This window comes from Schistocerca piceifrons, chromosome 3 (genome assembly GCF_021461385.2).
Source record: "Schistocerca piceifrons isolate TAMUIC-IGC-003096 chromosome 3, iqSchPice1.1, whole genome shotgun sequence".
Taxonomy (NCBI): domain Eukaryota; kingdom Metazoa; phylum Arthropoda; class Insecta; order Orthoptera; family Acrididae; genus Schistocerca; species Schistocerca piceifrons.
This window is the reverse complement of record NC_060140.1, coordinates 138,232,085-138,251,014: the sequence shown is the minus strand read 5'-3', so window position 1 is coordinate 138,251,014 and position 18,930 is coordinate 138,232,085. Positions and strand designations below refer to the sequence as shown.

Below are 18,930 nucleotides of genomic sequence, written 5' to 3'. Positions count from 1 at the left end.
TTCTTCCACTTTCTTCAAATGATTAAACCATCGCATAATGGGCATTTCCTGAATGACAATCACGCGATTTCCGAAAATTAAATGTTTACCGAACAGCCAAACTGCAGACTTGTACAACCGAGGTCTCCACCACACTGGTAAGAATGTGTCACACTGAAGGGTGAATATGTGAAGAAGGACTAATGGTATCACCAAATTGACTGGCTGAAGCTTTGTTTTCTTTTCTTGCTTTCTTTGGGATGACAACTGAAATTTTATAACTGCCCCTCACACTTCTTGTTCTATTTGAGACTTTTTTCTCTTTTGCTTTCTCCATGATTGTGACTTCTTTTACTTGCTTCATAATTATCTGTGGTAAATTGTTGCGTTTTGTCTATGTCTTCATAAATTTAATTTTCTAGGTTTCCAACTTGTTGCTTAGTTAAATCTGGTGGATATCACCATTTTCAAATAAATTTATATAATCAACATTTCTTACTTTATGCTCTATGAGTTTCCCCCTAGCTGCTTATGTATTTTTCCTCTGCACCTTATTAATATATGAACACACCAAATTTTCTGAATGCCTTAGGATTTTTGAAATCTCTGCAATCCACGTTGTCTCTTAAAGTAAATGTAATTTCAGTTTTAGCAAAATTTAGTTGTTCTCAAATCCATTTTCTATTAATTTCTTCTGGAAGAATGTGCCAAGGACAAATATGTAATCATTCCCAGAAATATCTATTAATTTATAACTACTGTTATTTATACTGTGTGAGGTGGGTCAGTGGTACAGACATAGGGCTTTTATAGGAGGCTAGCTTAGCTCCTCGCATTGACTGTATGGTCTGCAAGGATTTTTTTTAAATTGAATTTTTATGTTATGCAAAAATTGCAGCACCTTCTATAATTTTCACAGTAATTAAGGCCATAGAAGCACCGTATTTTCCGAATGTATTTCTGACCAAAAAGTGATTCTGGAAGTTGAAATCCTAGGTTTTTGTTAGTTATGCCCTTTTCTTTCTTGTGGTGATATTTCCATAGAATTTTCATCCCCTAACAAATATTTCTTTATATGTAATCAAGAAGTGAAACACCAAGTCCCACAGATTTAGCTTTTAATTCTCTTCCTATATTTCACATTCTTGCAGACTGAATTTCTAAAAACTCTGAAACACTACTTTTTTTCCCCTGACTGAGAAACCAAATACAAATTTTTGTAATTCTAGCTTTCAAGAAGTTTCACTTCCTCTATTTCACTCCAGTAGGGGTGGAATTTCGAACAATCCTTTCCTGAATGATGCCTACAGAGTAAGATCCACACACTCACCAAGCCCTTCACAGATTGGGCTGGGTGATGAGAAGTCAGTGAATCAGTCTAGCCCCATTTTTCACAAACAATGAACCACTTATTTTTTCATTTCTAACCAAGATGCAGAATCCAATTTTTCATACATTTAGCTTTAAAAATGCTTATACACTGGAATATTTTCATAAAACATTTCATAGGTAATTTTTATAACTATTTTTTCTAAAAGAGATGCCAAATGCAAATTTTCATGGATTTACCTTCAAAAATGATGGCATAGTTAAATATCTCCAGAAAAACTTTCATCTTCTATTTCACCCCATGGGGGGAGGAGATTTCCAGAAACAGCAAAACATATATTTTTAATTTCCTACCAAGAAGCCTAATTCAAATTTTCATAGATTTAGCACCGCTTTTATAAGGAAATTTTTTCATAAAATATCTCATGCCCTTAAGGACGGAATTTCAAAAAATCTCATCTTAAGTGTCGCCTGCAGTATAAGATCAACACACATTGCACATTTTAAGTTTCTATCCTTAGTGGTCTGGGCTGGGCGATGTTAAGTCAGTGAGCGAGTCAGTCAGTTGGGACACTGCCTTTTGTACACTCATGCTCATAAATTAAGGATAATATTGATACATGGTGAAACAACGCTCTGGTGGGCGATTTGCAGGTTTAAATCACCTCTGCGTATGACCATGCGGTGCATTTGACCTGCGATCGTAGCACGGTGGTACTGGCAGTCCACATACGCAGAGGTGTGTTGGTGCATGTCAGAGTACGGTGCAGCGAGTAAGTGTGCAGATGTTTTCAGATGTGCTAATGGTTATGTTCACGGACAAGTCCAAGTATAGTCTGAACAGTGATTCTCGCCAGGTTTTCATCTGGCGTGAACCAGATACCAATCCCTTAATGTCTTGGAAAAGGACCTGTATGAAGATCGTGGTTTGATGGTGTGGGGTGGGATTATGACCGGTGCACGTACACCCCTGCATGTCTTTGACAGAGGAACCGTAATAGGTCAGGTTTATCGGGACGTCATTTTGCACCAGTATATCTGCCTTCTCAGGGGTGCATTGGGTCCCACCTTCCTCCTGATGGATGAGAACACACAGCCCCACCAAGCTGTCATCGTGGAGTACCACCTTGAAACAGAAGATATCAGACAAATGGAGTGGCTTGCCTGTTCTCCTGACCTAAACCCCATTGAGCACGTCTGGGATGTTCTCGGTTGATGTATCGCTGCACGTCTTAACCCCTACGACAATTCAGGAGCTCCGACAGGCACTGGTACAAGAATGGGAGGCTATACACAGCAGCTGCTCGACCACCTGATCCAGAGTATGCCAACCCGTTGTGTGGCCTGTGTATGTGTGCATGGTGATCATATCCCATATTGATGTCGGGGTACATGCGTATGAAACTGGCGTTTTGTAGCACATTTGTTTCAGGACAGTTTTCTCAACTTATCAACCCACACCACATTCTGGAATTATCCTTAATTTATGAGCATGAGTGTATATAGAGATTGTTGCAGCCCAAATATTTGCCCATCCATCCAGATTTAGGCTTCATTGTATCAATTACGGTACATGGTGGAATGGTTTCTTCGTAAAAGTTAAAGGGGCAGTCAAATGGAAACGAGCAGAAGGTAAGTCAACTGTTTATTATCCCAAAAGTAATCATCATACCTATTAACAGATGTATCCCACTGTAAGACAAGATGATCAAAGCCTTCTTGGACAAAATCTTTGCGGTTGCCTATGAAACCATGATAGCACCCAGGCACGCACCTCCCTGTCCAAAGCAAAGTGACGGCCATGAATGTCTTTCTTTCGGGCTCCAAAAATATAGAAATTGAATGGGGAGAGATCTCGACTGTATGGAGGATGTGTAAGAGGGTTTGCCACATGTTACCAAGGTTGTTTCAATAAGGCTGCAGAAGTTTCACTGGGAAGCCCTTTCTTACACATCCTCCATACAGTGCACATCCCTCACCATGTGATTTTTATATTTTTGGAGTCCTGAACAATTGATTAATTGAGAGTGTTTATGGGACCAAACGGTGAGGCCATCAGTCCCGCGATTCTGAAGTTACTCACAGAAAGAGGGTCCGCTAAAAGTGGACAGATCCAGTCAGAGGAGTCAAATGATAAAATAACTAAGTTAAAACACACACACACACACACACACACACACACACACACACACACACACACACACAGTAAAAGGCTTAGAAGGTGAGACCAAATCTAAAAACTGGAAAAAACGAACGGTCTTTCCATGGGGGAGTGGTCATGGGGTCCCAGACCGATAAGACATGAAGAGAGATCCAACCACAACCACCCTGCCCCTGCTCCATGAGTATAGCAAAACATTATATCTGGAAACAAAAACCACTTTCATGGAAGAAACTCAGGACCAGTTCAGACAGCCATGAATCGTCTGCTAATATTAGAATTAAGGAAACTGGAAGATTATACTTAGCACCACTGTCCAAAAGAAGAGAACATGCCACCTATATATGGGATGCCATCAGTCTGGTTCCACAACCACATTGTGAGGGTGGTTCATTACTCAAGAGCCCTATATGACTAATGCGTTGACGGTATAAAACTGTGGGCTCCTTCCAAGAGGAGTGGCAGATGTTATTCCACTTTTGCGCAAAGTGATATTTGATGGAGATCTGCATATCCATAGCTGGAATCACAGAAGGGAATATGGGACAGCCATGTCAGTTTTTTATCAAACACAAAGCCCAAGAAACGGGAAAGTGCTACAACCTCGAGGAGCTGGTCGTTCACCTAAATAAAGTTGTGGGTCTCTGTGCACTGTGTCAATGAAAAAAATGCATAACCCATGTTTTGGAGGGAGAAAACCGGAAGTGATGGGTGATGGCCCACACTCAAAGGTCCAACGCATGGCGTCTTTTAGCCTGTACTCAACAGTTGCTAACAAGTGGGAGCTGCGCCAGCTGCAAAAATTGTCAACGTACAACGCCAAGGTTACCATAGCCACAACAGAAATTACAAGCCCATTGAAGGCTATGAGGAAGAGTGTGACACTTAACACAGAACCCTTTGGGATACCGTTCTCCTGAATCCGAGGGGCACTGAGTGAAGCACCAACTTGAGCCCCGAAGAACCATTGAGATAAAAACTTGCAAATAAAAAACGGAAGGGGGCCACGAAAGTCCCAGTCATGAAGGGTAACTAAAATGTGAAGGAACCATGCAGTATCGTATGTAGGCCAAAGAAGACTGTGACAAGGTGCCAGTGATTAGTAAAAGCCTGCTGGATTGCTGTTTCCAATCTGAGTAATTGATCAGTTGATACTGGACGAAAGTCCCCGAGATTTGAATACCCAACTTCATCTGAAGGTAACCATCCTCTCGAGCAGGATAATTGGGCGTTTCCTGTCGAGGGACTTTGGTTCTTCCCCGACTTAAGAACGGGGATAACTATACTGTCACGCCACTGCAACGTGAAAGCAACCGTGAGCAAAATGTGGTTGAAGACCCTGAGGAAGTGTCGCATCTGGGGAACATCAACATGTTGGATCATCTGGTTGTGGATGGAATCCGGGACTCAGGCCGTGTCATGTGAAGAGGTAAGAGCCTGCAAGAAGTCCTGTTCAGTGAAGGGTTCATTACAGGGTTCAGTGTGGTGCAGGCTGAAACAGAGGGTAGTGTATTCAACTCGGTGTTTCTGCTGGAGAAAGGTAGCAAGATAAGAAGAGGATGTGGGCCAGAAGGCTATAGAGCTTGGACCAAACCTGTGATGAAGAGGCATACGTCCCTAGGGAGGAAACTAGTGCTCCCAGCATTCCTTTATACTCTGTTTAATAAGGTAATGAGCCTTAGAATGGAGATGCTTAAAAGCAAGGAGGTTAGTCTGTGAATGGTTTCGTTTAAATTGCTGCAGTGCCCGTCAGCATTCCTGGACAGCGACTGCTTCATCCTTGGTCCACTGCGGTACCAGTCGACAAGGGGGTGGGGGACTTATGGATAGGGGACAGCAGTGCCAGCAGCAAGAAGAATAGTGGCAGAGATGTCTTGCATGACCGCATCAATCCAAGTTGAGAGGGAGGTGCTGAAGTGCACAACAGACGTATATAAAAGCCAACTGGCCCTGTGTAATACCTAATGTGGGAGCCTGTCTGCAGCAGGGGAACGATTAGAATCACCGGAAAGTGCTCTCTGTCACAAAGATCATCATGAGATGACCAATGTAGAGAAGCCATGAGAGCAGGGGAGGAGATCGTCAGATCGATAGCAGTAAAGGTGCCTTAAGCGGCACTGAAGTGGGCAGGGGAAACATTATTGAGGAGACACAAATTGAAATATGTAATAAGTTGATCAATTAGAAGACACCTACCTGTTGAGATGGCACTCTCCCATAGCAGGTGGTGGGCACTGAAGTCCCCAAGGAGGAAAAAGGGTGTGGGAATTGCTGTATTGAGGTACAAAGTTCAAATAATGAAGTGGCCTACCAGAGGGAGCTAGACACTGCAAATGGTGATTGCCAGAGTGATCTGTGCTCTAACCATTACTGCTTCCAGATTGGTATAGAGGGGGATCTAGTCTCTAATTACACCAAGTAAACCAATGTGCAGACCCCACCAGATGCTACCCTGGGGCCAGCACGGTTCCGACAGAGCGCCCGATAACCACAAAATGTTAAGAGTGTGGTTGTCACAGAAATGCATTTCTTGAAGAGCAAGGCAGAATGCAGAACAAGAGGAAACAAAACATTGTATTTCTGGTAGATGATAGTAGCCATTGCAATTCCACTGGATGAACGTGTGGCGAGAGTTCAGGTTAGACATAAAGAAACCGAGAGGTGGTCATGTCACTTGGTCAGTTGTCACCGACAAGGATGGGGTGACATCCTTAAATAAGATGTCAGACTCAGGATGTGAAAGGGGGACATGGCACCTCTGGGGGCACCAAGGGGGGCCTTGTCCTGGGACTTAAGTTCCTTCTTCTCCCTTCACAGAGGGAGTACAGGCGTCTGCAAGATCCAGAACTGAAAGAGAGCAAGCAACCTTAGGGTGCACAAATAGTGCTTCTCATGGTAGAAAGCTCTGGACTGAGACACACCAGAGAGTGCGGGAGGGGGGCATCATCAACTGGTGCCGAAGAAGGGGGGGCACTTCTTTGGCTGAGGAGGAGGAGGAGGAGGAGGAGGAGGAGGAGGAGGAGGAGGAGTGGCTCCTGGATGGGAGGCCATGGGAACTGTATGGTAGGGGGGAGTGGGGGAGGGGGAGAGGTGAGGACGGGAGAGGGGGAGGGGTGGAGGGGGAGGAGACAAGGACGGGAGAGGGGGAGGGGTAGAGGGGGAGGAGGCGAGGACGGGAGAGGGGGAGGGGTAGAGGGGGAGGAGGCGAGGACGGGAGAGGGGGAGGGGTAGAGGGGGAGGAGGCGAGGACGGGAGAGGGGGAGGGGTAGAGGGGGAGGAGGCGAGGACGGGAGAGGGGGAGGGGTAGAGGGGGAGGAGGCGAGGACGGGAGAGGGGGAGGGGTAGAGGGGGAGGAGACGAGGACGGGAGAGGGGGAGGGGTAGAGGGGGAGGAGACGAGGACGGGAGAGGGGTGGACGGGAGAGGGGTAGAGGGGGAGGGGTAGAGGGGGAGGGGTGGAGGGGGAGGAGACGAGGACGGGAGAGGGGTAGAGGGGGAGGGGTGGAGGGGGAGGAGACGAGGACGGGAGAGGGGAAGGGGTAGAGGGGGAGGAGACGAGGACGGGAGAGGGGAAGGGGTAGAGGAGGAGGAGGCGAGGACGGGAGAGGGGTAGAGATGCAGAGGGGGAGAGAGAGAGAGAGAGAGAGAGGGAGGCGAGAGAGGGAGGGGAGGCGAGAGAGGGAGGGGAGGCGAGAGGGGGAGGGGAGCGAGAGAGGTGGAGGGGAGGGGGGAGTGGGAGGGAGGGGAGGGGAGAGAGGGAGGGAGGGGAGGGGGAGGGGAGGGGGAGAGGGAGGGAAGGGGAGAGAGGGAGGGGAGGGGGAGAGGGAGGGGAGGGGAGAGAGGGAGGGGAGGGGGAGAGGGAGGGGAGGGGGAGAGGGAGGGGAGGGGAGTGGGAGGGGAGGGGAGAGAGGGAGGGGAGGGGAGAGAGGGAGGGGAGAGAGGGAGGGGAGGGGAGAGAGGGAGGGGAGGGGAGAGACGGAGGGGAGGGGAGAGAGGGAGAGGAGGGGAGGGGAGGCGATAGAGGGAGGGGAGGCGATGGACGGGAGGGGATAGAGGGAGGGGAGGGGAGAGAGGGAGGGGAGGGGAGAGAGGGAGGGGAGGGGAGAGAGGGAGGGGAGGGGAGAGAGGGAGGGGAGGGGAGAGAGGGAGGGGAGGGGAGAGAGGGAGGGGAGGGGAGAGAGGGAGGGGAGAGAGGGTGGGGAGGGCAGGGGAGGGGAGAGGGAGGGAGAGAGGGAGGGTAGGGGAGGGGAGAGAGGGAGGGAGAGAGGGAGGGTAGGGGAGGGGAGAGAGGGAGGGAGAGAGGGAGGGGAGAGAGGGAGGGTAGGGGAGGGGAGAGAGGGAGGGAGAGAGGGAGGGGAGAGAGGGAGGGGAGAGAGGGAGGGGAGAGAGGGAGGGCTGGGGGGTACGGAAGATGTAGGAGGAGGAAAGGATGTAACAGAGGCAAAAGTTGAAGAAAGTGACACTGGAGGGAGTGTCTCATGTTTCTGGTGAGCCTCAGCATAAGAGAGGCAATCCAGGGACTTGTACTCTTGGATCATCTTTTCTCTCTTGTCAGCCGGGCAATCCGGTGAGTGAGGGGAGTGGCAGTCATGACAATTGACACACACAAGTGGCGGAACATATGGCTTCCCTCATGGAGTGGGTGTCCACAATCACCACACAGAGGGTCTGCCATACAGCGGGAAGACATATGCCCAAAATGGATGCAACACCGAAAGCACTTCATGGGTGATAGGATGTATGGCTTCACATCACATCTGTAGCACATAACCTTGACCTTCTCTGAGAGGGTATCCCCCTCAAAAGCCAGAATGAAGGCGCCAGTATTGGTGCGGTTGTCTCTGCGACCCCTCTGCACATGCCAAACGAAACGAAGCCATGTCGCTCCAGCTTAGCCCGGAGTTCATCATCAATTTGCAGGATGAGGTCTCTATGTAAACTCACTCCCTGGACCACATTGGTGAGAGGTAATAGGCACTGGGACATTGCCAAGAAGATAACAAGCATGGAGAGCTGCAGATTGGGTGGCAGAGGAAGCTTTGATAACAGGGAACATGACTGCATCTTATTGAGAAACTCCACTTCACCAAACTTGTCCTCGATATTCTTCACAAAAAACAATGACTTTGTGGTGGTGAATGTGTCCCCATCTGTGCTATTACAGACGATGTAGCAGGGAAAGTGTTTCATCCCAAGTCGGCGAGTTGGGCCCTCCTCCCATGGTGCAGCCAGGGAAGGGAAGGCGGCCGTGTCATACAAAGCAGCAATTAATGATCTTTCACCATTCGAAGAGACGACTGTTTGAGAACAGCTAGATTTTTTTCAGCTTGATATGCTTCATGTGCTAAGCATCCACCCTGATATCACCCACTACAATCAGGGGCTCTCCCCATGTATGTGACCCAGCAACAGCAAGGGTAACCTGGCAAAGCTCCGTTGCTGGGAGTTCTGATGCTCCAGGAAGACAAGCAACCACTCATTCTCATACATGGGGAGGGAACAGCTCAGGTATCAGTAGTGTGATCCTTGTGTTGTCAGAGCTCTCAGCCAAATGGGTACATAACAGCCCCACAACACAGACTGCCTACATGGGCTGGCGACCTAGCAGGGTGGAGGGGTGGCTACAATTGAAAAGAACTGAAACTTCTGCAGCATAACTGAAACAATCTTGGTAACATGTGGGAAACCCTTACACATCCTCCATACAGTCCAGATCTCTCCCCATGCAATTTGTATATTTTTAGAGCCCTGAAGAAAGACATTCAAGGCCACTGGTTAGATTCGGATGAAAATAAGCATACCTTGGTACAATCATGGATCCCTAGGCCGCCACAAACATTTTTTGATGAAGGCATTGACTGTCTCGTCTCACACTGGGTGATTAAGAGTTTTGGTGATTACTTCTGAAATAATAAACAGTTTACTTACTTTTTGTTCCGTCTGTCTCATTTTCATTTACTGCCCCTTATATCTTCACACCAAAAATCACTTGGTCCAACAAAAATATATAGTAAACTGCCATTTAGCATAATTTAATGCAGAACTCAGAATAATAACATACTGTATATTTATATTGAAATAAATAATCACGTTTAGTAATACTAATGACCTTAGCATAAAAATTAAAAGTTGGTAATATTAACAAGTTCTTATGCAGGAGTAAAAATAATCTTTTGTTGCCATTTAATCGGTCACATTCTGTGTTGGTACTGCGTTAATTTTTCAGCAGCTGGTTATCTAATCATTTACACCTTTCTGAAAACTAACCTGGGTATGCCCTGTATGCTCCTGGAGAATTGTCCAGGATAAAAAACACTGGAGAGGTCACCACATATTGCAGAGAGATCCTTTGTGTAGCTGCCCAAATCAGGTGTGCAATGCTGCCTGTAAAATCGTCGCTGTAGAATGCCACGATTATTATCTAATTTATCTGCCACTGCTGCTCCATATATTTCCATGCTGGCAGTGAATACAACCAACTCATACCACTGTGATACCTATTATGAAGGAAAACATTAAAATTTCTTTTAGATGCTTACACAACTCCACACTATATCTCTTCCAACATTCCTTGAAACTAAGTTATTATTTCAACTGACACATATCACATAGTACAATGACATAAGCACTTAAGTACACAATTTTATCAAGTCATAGAAGCACTTACAATATCCAGAAAGAAGTCCACATGTGGTCGCTTATGGACAAAAAATCGCACTGGATGTCTGTCTATTGTAACTTTAAGCACAAAATCTGGTGGAGTACCAGGTTTCACTGTTTGTCTAACCACACCATCATGATGTGAATGAATCAATGTCTCATCAAGATCTAATACTAGTACTTTACGTTTTACAATACCTGTAAACACAGAAATACATATAATATTTACAAAACATTTGCAGAAATTGAATTATCGTTATTGTGAGTTACTGACAACAAACACTGAAACCCTCACCCCCCCCCCCCCCCCCCCCCCCCCCCGACATCTACTGAACAGTCTGAAGACTGCTGAGGCAGCTGGAGGAGGCAAGACAGAAGCGCAATTATCTGTTATGAAGGGGAAGCTGCAATTAAGGCCACATTACCATTACTAATGCATATTACTGCTCCAATGCATCCACAGATTTAAAAAGCCACAATCTATCTTGTTATTATACTACACACTCTGGGAGGTGTATCAGATAGATCACAGTGAAATGAATTATGTTTACAGGTCTGCAACAGAATTGCATTTCCTCTAACTCCTAGCATAGTAACAACTCTGAGGCAGTGTCAATTTCACACAAGCAAATGTGTAAACAACTTGTAACTATTAACCTATTTTTATTATTACTATTTAATGAATATTGTTCCCATTCATTTTTATTCACAGGGGCCTTTACTTCAAGTGATTAGTTAAATAAACTTTCAGTTATTTGATGAGTAACAGATCAACTCTAAGCACGATTTCCAAAGCACTTCAGTAAACTGAAATAAAATAAAGCCACTCATTTCAATGGTTAGTCAAGCAACGTGTTTATTGCGTTAGGGCTACTGGTGTTATCCAGCAAATTTATACGAGGTGTGATTGGAAAGATTTAAGAGTAGGCTTGTAATTGTACAATGGTGATGCTACTGTGATGCATCACCTTCAAAATAGTTCCCTTCTGACTGAATACACTGACTCCAGTGGTCTTTCCACTTTCGGAAACATTCCTGGAAATATTTTTCTTGAAGTGTGTTAAGGACGCTCTCTGTATTTGCCCGTATATCCTCAATCGAAGATACGGCTGAAAGCAAGGGGAAACTACGGCCGTAATTTTTCCCGAGGGCATGCAGCTTTACTGTATGATTAAATGATGATGGTGTCCTCTTGGGTAAAATATTCCGGTGGTAAAATAGTCCCCCATTCGGATCTCCGGGCGGGAACTACTCAAGAGGACGTCGTTATCAGGAGAAATAAAACTGGCATTCTACGGATCGGAGCGTGGAATGTCAGATCCCTTAATCGGGCAGGTAGGTTAGAAAATTTAAAAAGGGAAATGGATAGGTTAAAGTTAGATATAGTGGGAATTAGTGAAGTTCGGTGGCAGGAGGAACAAGACTTCTGGTCAGGTGACTACAGGGTTATAAACACAAAATCAAATAGGGGTAATGCAGGAGTAGCTTTAATAATGAATAGGAAAATAGGAATGCGGGTAAGCTACTACAAACAGCATATTGAACGCATTATTGTGGCCAAGATAGATACGAAGCCCACACCTACTACAGTAGTACAAGTTTATATGCCAACTAGCTCTGCAAATGACGAAGAAATTGAAGAAATGTATGATGAAATAAAAGAAATTATTCAGATAGTGAAGGGAGACAAAAATTTAATAGTCATGGGTGACTGGAATTCGAGTGTAGGAAAAGGGAGAGAAGGAAACGTAGTAGGTGAATATGGATTGGGGCCAAGAAACGAAAGAGGAAGCCGCCTGGTAGAATTTTGCACAGAGCACAACTTAATCATAGCTAACACTTGGTTTAAGAATCATAAAAGAAGGTTGTATACATGGAAGAAGCTTGGAGGTACTGACAGTTTCAGATAGATTATATAATGGTAAGACAGAGATTTAGGAACCAGGTTTTAAATTGTAAGACATTTCCAGGGGCAGATGTGGACTCTGACCACAATCTATTGGTTATGACCTGTAGATTAAAACTGAAGAAACTGCAAAAAGGTGGGAATTTAAGGAGATGGGACCTGGATAAACTGAAAGAACCAGAAGTTGTACAAAGTTTCAGGGAGAGCATAAGGGAACAATTGACAGGAATGGGGGAAAGAAATACAGTAGAAGAAGAATGGGTAGCTTTGAGCGATGAAGTAGCGAAGGCAGCAGAGGATCAAGTAGGTAAAAAGACGAGGGCTAGCAGAAATCCTTGGGTAACAGAAGAAATATTGAATTTAATTGATGAAAGGAGAAAATATAAAAACGCAGTAAATGAGCAGGCAAACAGGAATAGAAACGTCTCAAAAATGAGATCGACAGGAAGTGCAAAATGGCTAAGCAGGGATGGCTAGAGGACAAATGTAAGGATGTAGAGGCCTATCTCACTAGGGGTAAGATAGATACTGCCTACAGGAAAATTAAAGAGACCTTGTATGAATATCAAGAGCTCAGATGGAAACCCAGTTCTACGCAAAGAAGGGAAAGCAGAAAGGTGGAAGGAGTATATAGAGGGTCTATACAAGGGCAATGTACCTGAGGACAATATTATGGAAATGGAAGAGGATGTAGATGAAGATGAAATGGGAGATACGATACTGCGTGAAGAGTTTGACAGAGCACTGAAAGACCTGAGTCGAAACAAGGCCCCCCGGAGTACACAACATTCCACTGGAACTACTGACGGCCTTGGGAGAGCCAGTCCCGACTAAACTCTACCATCTGGTGAGCAAGATGTATGAAACAGGCGAAATACCCTCAGACTTCAAGAAGAATATAATAATTCCAATCCCAAAGAAAGCAGGTGTCGACAGATGTGAAAATTACCGAACAATCAGTTTAATAAGCCACAGCTGCAAAATACTAACACGAATTCTTTACAGACGAATGGAAAAACTAGTAGAAGCCGACCTCGGGGAAGATCAGTTTGGATTCCGTAGAAATACTGGAACACGTGAGGCAATACTGACCTTATGACTTATCTTAGAAGAAAGATTAAGGAAAGGCAAACCTACGGTTCTAGCATTTGTAGACTTAGAGAAAGCTTTTGACAATGTTGACTGGAATACTCACTTTCAAATTCTGAAGGTGGCAGGGGTAAAATACAGGGAGTGAAAAGCTATTTACAATTTGTACAGAAACCAGATGGCAGTTATAAGAGTAGAGGGGCACGAAAGGGAAGCAGTGGTTGGGAAGGGAGTGAGACAGGGTTGTAGCTTCTCCCCGATGTTATTCAATCTGTATATTGAGCAAGCAGTAAAGGAAACAAAAGAAAAATTCGGTGTAGGTATTAAAATCCATGGAGAAGAAATAAAAACTTTGAGGTTTGCCGATGACATTGTAATTCTGTCAGAGACAGCAAAGGACTTGGAAGAGCAGTTGAACGGAATGGATGGTGTCTTGAAGGGAGGATATAAGATGAACATCAACAAAAGCAAAACGAGGATAATGGAATGTAGTCGAATTAAGTCGGGTGATGTTGAGGGTATTAGATTAGGAAATGAGACACTTGAAGTAGTAAAGGAGTTTTGCTATTTGGGGAGCAAAATAACTGATGATGGTCGAAGTAGAGAGGATATAAAATGTAGACTGGCAATGGCAAGGAAAGCGTTTCTGAAGAAGAAAAATTTGTTAACATCGAGTATAGATTTAAATGTCAGGAAGTCGGTTATGAAAATGTTTTTATGGAGTGTAGGCATGTATGGAAATGAAACGTGGACAATAAAGAGCTTAGACAAGAAGAGAATAGAAGCTTTCAAAATGTGGTGCTACAGAAGAATGCTGAAGATTAGATGGGTAGATCACATAACTAATGAGGAGGTATTGAAAAGGATTGGGGAGAAGAGAAGTTTGTGGCACAACTTGACTAGAAGAAGGGATCGGTTGGTAAGACATGCTCTGAAGCATCAAGGGATCACCAATTTAGTACTGGAGGGCAGCGTGGAGGATAAAAATCGTAGGGGGAGACCAAGAGATGAATATACTAAGCAGATTTAGAAGGATGTAGGTTGCAGTAGGTACTGGGAGATGAAGAAGCTTGCACAGGATAGAGTAGCATGGAGAGCTGCATCAAGCCAGTCTCGGGACTGAAGACCACAACAACAACAACATCTTCAATCGAGTCAAACTGCTTCCCTTTCAGTGACAACTTCAGTTTAGGAAACAGGTAGACGTCTGCAGGGGCCAAATTAGGGGAATATGGTGGTTGTGGAAGCACAGGAATGTTGAATTTGGTCAAAAATTTAACTATGGAGAAGGCACGATGAGCCAGAGCATTGTCATGGTGTAGCACCCAACTCCTGACTTTCCACAAAGCAAGCCTTTTATTCCGCATCATTTCGAGCTCAAGGACACACTTGTAGTATTCCTGTCCTCCAGGTGCAAATTCATGATGCACAATACCGTAGGGGGAAAAAAAAAAAAAAAAAAAAAAAGAATCGCCAACATTGTCTTCACCTTCGACCGACTGTGCCTCAATCTCCCCCCCCCCCCCCTTTTTTTTTTTCCTTCGGTCGTGGTGAACCCGGAGTCTTCCACTGCGAAGACTGCAATTTGGTATCAGGATCATATCCATATACCCAAGATTTGCCACCTGTAATTACCCTATTTAACAAATCTGGGTCATTTTAGTCCAATTAATCAGTACTTGGCACACTTCAAGTTGGTATTGTCTCTGGGCACTTGACAACACTTTTCCAATGAACTTTGCAGACACTTGGTGCATGTTCAGATCCTCAGTTAAAATTGACTCAACTTAAATGAAGCTCATCAGCCATCACCCTAATTGTAAGTCTATGATCAGAGCGCACTAAGTCGTGAACTTTCACATTTTCGTTCATTTTTGAGGTGAAAGGACGACTGGACTGTGGTTCATCTTCAAATGATTCGTGGGCATTTTTAAATCTGTTGAACCAGACAAAAACATTTGACTGGCTCATAAAATTATCTCCAAAAGCTGTTTTTAATAATTCATAAGTCTCAGAAGGTGATTTCCTGGTTTTAAAACAAAATTTCACACAAACTCGTTGCTCCATTTTTAATGCCCATTTTCACGTAGGCAGAATCCAGCAACAAGCTCTAACAGACCCGCACTCAACCAGCAGCCCCAACAAACTGAATAAAGGAAATGCAATTTCATGTCAGAGGGCGTTCAAGGGTAAGGCAATGACTCATTCTCCACCCTCCATGTACCTGCCAGGCAAACCAGTAAGCAGTAGCGGATCCATTCTTAAAACTTCCAGTGAGATATTACTGTGTTGTATGCATATCAGTGTTTTCAACCAGCATTGCAAATACATGTGCTCAATGAAATATTGTTTATGAAAATGTGCTTCAGTAAATTTACCCTTCTTATTTTTTTGTTTATATATTTTTGTGTGCAAATTTGGGAGCGGATAATTTAACATAAATTCTGTGTCATGCTGTTTAATGCCTCACCAATGGTAGGGTAGTCCATACCCAGTCATAGTAATACTTAATTGTGAACAACAGTTACTGTATCAGAGGGAACAGAATCGAAAGTGTGTCGCTGCACTGCAGTATATTAAGTTTTCAACACATAAGTAATGGCAATGGCTAGTGAAATTTCTGTTTATAGCAGTTGCATGACATTAACACGAACACTCTTTGTTAAGAGAATAAAAAAGGCCATTTCTGGCTGTATCTTTACAGCAGAGTTGCAGAGTACTTTGGTTACAGAGCTTTTTTGTTACAAAGTGTGTGGGTTTAAATGTGTCCTACTCTGAAGATGACTATCACTAATAAAATCTATTTGTGTTACAACATTAATTAGCAATACCAGTCTTGTTTATTTTGTGTCACATTTGGTACACAACACTTACTGGTTCAGTAAATACCTCATTCATGATCGAGTTACCTTTTTGTGGCTCTGAAACACACATCTACAACACCTACAGGGCAGGGAGGAATGTCATGTGTTCTTGTTGTGACTGAATACTGGTCAAAGTTAGTAACATTATCTCTGATGAAGACAGCTCCAAGCTGTGTAGTAACAACTACACTCATGGACCACAATTTTAGGGCTATAGGGAAGAACAAAAGACTTACTTTCAGATAATGGCACACAGTTAACCGTCTATAAGTTTAGGCAGTTCTTAGCCTGGGAAAACGTAAATGAGCAAGGGGGCACAACCTTGTGATGAGTAACTGTTTTTTAAAATTTTACATCTCATTAATGTCAGAAGCTTACAAGATTCATTTGACAATGTATAAATTTTTTGAGACTGTATGGTCCACAATATAATTATACTATAGTGGTTATAATAAGTCAGTCACAAATTACTTGGGTTACTCAATAGTAGAGGTGACAGTTGTGAGGGCACAGAGACGCGATTTAATATTTCAGGAGATCATAAAACACTTACCTCATAATAGCTGATTTAACTGAGAAATCATGGTCACTTGGTAGGGAATTAAGTTTAAGTTAAGTTATTAGTGTTAATCAGAGTATTGTACTGATTCTGGATTCGTTGCATTTGGATTTTTTGTTAGAGGTTCCCCTTGGGCGTCATGCAGCAGAAAAAGACCATCTTATGCTGAATTTGAATCATTACAGGTAGCCACAGAGTAAACAGTGTCATGCGTCAAACCACGACTCCCTTTATAATGAAGTTCTGTGACAATGGTTAATGCTGACCTACGAGTGTCGAACGAAGCGGATGAGGATTCTGCTAATAGCATTGGAACAGTTCAGTAATACTTGTAATCTGGCAAGTAAAACCAGATAATCTTCCAGAATAGTTGAATAGTTCTCCTCAGTAAAAAGGAATTTTCAGGAAGGATGAAGTAAGGAGTTCTGTCAACTGAAATTAAAAGTGTTGGTTTGGTTTGGTTTTGTTTTGCTTTAGGGGGCAAAACACAACTGGGGTCATACACGCCCAAGTCAAAACTATAGAACATGAAGAGAGGGGAGTTAAAAAACGACTATACGTCAGTCCCAACTGACATAACAGAAGGCAGCTACAAACAGGCATGTGGAAAAAGGGCTAAAAAGCACTGTACAGAAACAGAGGTCCAAAACTAAAAATTAAATGGCCTTTGCCATATTGCTTTAGCGGATAAAAAGTAAAATGCGGTCGACAGCTGGCATGTCATTTGCTAAACAGACAATAACTCAGACGGCAAAACCAAGTGGGAAGGTCAGAAAGTGGTAGACAGCTAAAATTTGGGTGCAATGTGCACAAAGTGGTGGGGTAGCGCCACTTATCAAATGATGATGGCTAAAAAGACAGTGTCCAATATGCAGCTGAGGGGAGGGGCTTAATAAGCTGCAGCTTATTCCTGTGAAGCGAGAACCATTGGTGATGCCAAAGGGACACCACATCCTGACAGACAGCAACACAGAGATTATCAGAGGGAATATATGAACTAGCGGGCTGAGGTACGAGGACTGCAGCCTTGGCACCAGCCTCGTTTCCTGGCAGACCGACATGACCAGAAACCCACAGAAACATCACACTGGCTCCACTAAGAGTGAGCAGTGACAGTTTTCCTGTACCCACTGCACTAAGGGATGGGCAGCGTACAGCACACATACTCTTTGAAAGGCACTGAGTGAATCAGAGCAGACGATACCGATATCGAAAGACACGGGTGCAAATGGTGAAGGCACACCCGACCCCACTGTCAGTCTGCGAGCCATTAGTAAAAAGGTACTATCGCGAAGTTCCATGTGTAGGTCGTGAAACTGAAGGCAATAGAGGGAGGCTGGAGTAGTGCCCTTAGGAACGAAATGAAGGCCAAGGTTAACAAGGGCTGCTTTACGAAGCCAAGGTGGTGAAGGGTTCACACCCACTGGGAAAGGTGCAGGTAGTGTGATGTTAAGCTACTGTAGCAAGTACCAAAAGCAGACTCCAGGAGGTAACAGAGAAGGGGGACGCACTCCATACTGGCGATCAAAGGAATCATCAAAGAAGGAGGCATTGGATGGGTGGCCACACCTGGCAGACAAACGGCTGAGGAGAAAGTCGCGGTGGTAGGACAGTGATAGTTCAGCAGCTTCAGCATACAGACTCTCAACCGGGCTAGTGTAGAAAGCACCAGTGGCCAAACGGATGTGACGATGGTGGACAGTGTTGAATGATATAGGAAGGATGGACTTGCAGACGCATAAACAAAGCACCCATAGTTGAGTTTCAAATGGAAAAGGTACCAGTACAAACGTAGGAGAGTGGTTTGATCGGCTGATGACACGTAGGACATTGAGCAACCGCGTACAGTGGGCTGCCAGGTAAGACACATGGGAGGACCAAGAGAGTTTTCCATCGAGCATGAGCCCCAGGAACTTCGTAGTTTCAATGAACGGAAGGGTAATAGGCCCAAGATGTAAAGATGGTGGGAGAAACCAATTGCGCCATCAGAAATTCATACAGACGGTTTCGTCTGTGGAAAAATGAAAGCCATTGTTGATGCCCCAGGAGTAAAGATGATCAAGACATCGGCGAATACGCCGTTCAGTGAGACAGGTCCTGGAGAACTGCAACAGATGGCAAAATTGCCAACAAAAAGGGAGCCAGAGATGCCCAGTGGGAGACAGGCCCCTGAGGAATACCATTTTCATGGATAAAGGTGTCCAACAAAGCAGAATCCACATGCACCTTGAAAACTCGGTCTTTTAAAAATGCCTGAAGGAAACAGGGTAGGTGACCATGGAAGCCCCATGTGTAAAGATTACAGAGGATACCAGTTCTCCAGCAAGTGGTGTAGGCCTTCTCCAAACCAAAAAATACGGCCACAGTCTGGTATTTACACAGAA

The 18,930-nt window shown here is 44.4% G+C and overlaps 1 protein-coding gene across 1 annotated transcript in view; it reads right to left on the bottom strand.

Annotated features, from left to right (window-relative positions):
• The window catches only part of LOC124789292 (CTD nuclear envelope phosphatase 1 homolog), a 94,042-nt gene that overhangs the window by 29,471 nt on the left and 45,641 nt on the right, over positions 1–18,930 (bottom strand). Inside the window, 3 exon segments of the mRNA XM_047256603.1 lie at positions 9,736–9,778; positions 9,780–9,965; positions 10,136–10,326. Of these exon segments, the coding sequence (XP_047112559.1) occupies positions 9,736–9,778; positions 9,780–9,965; positions 10,136–10,326 (420 nt within the window).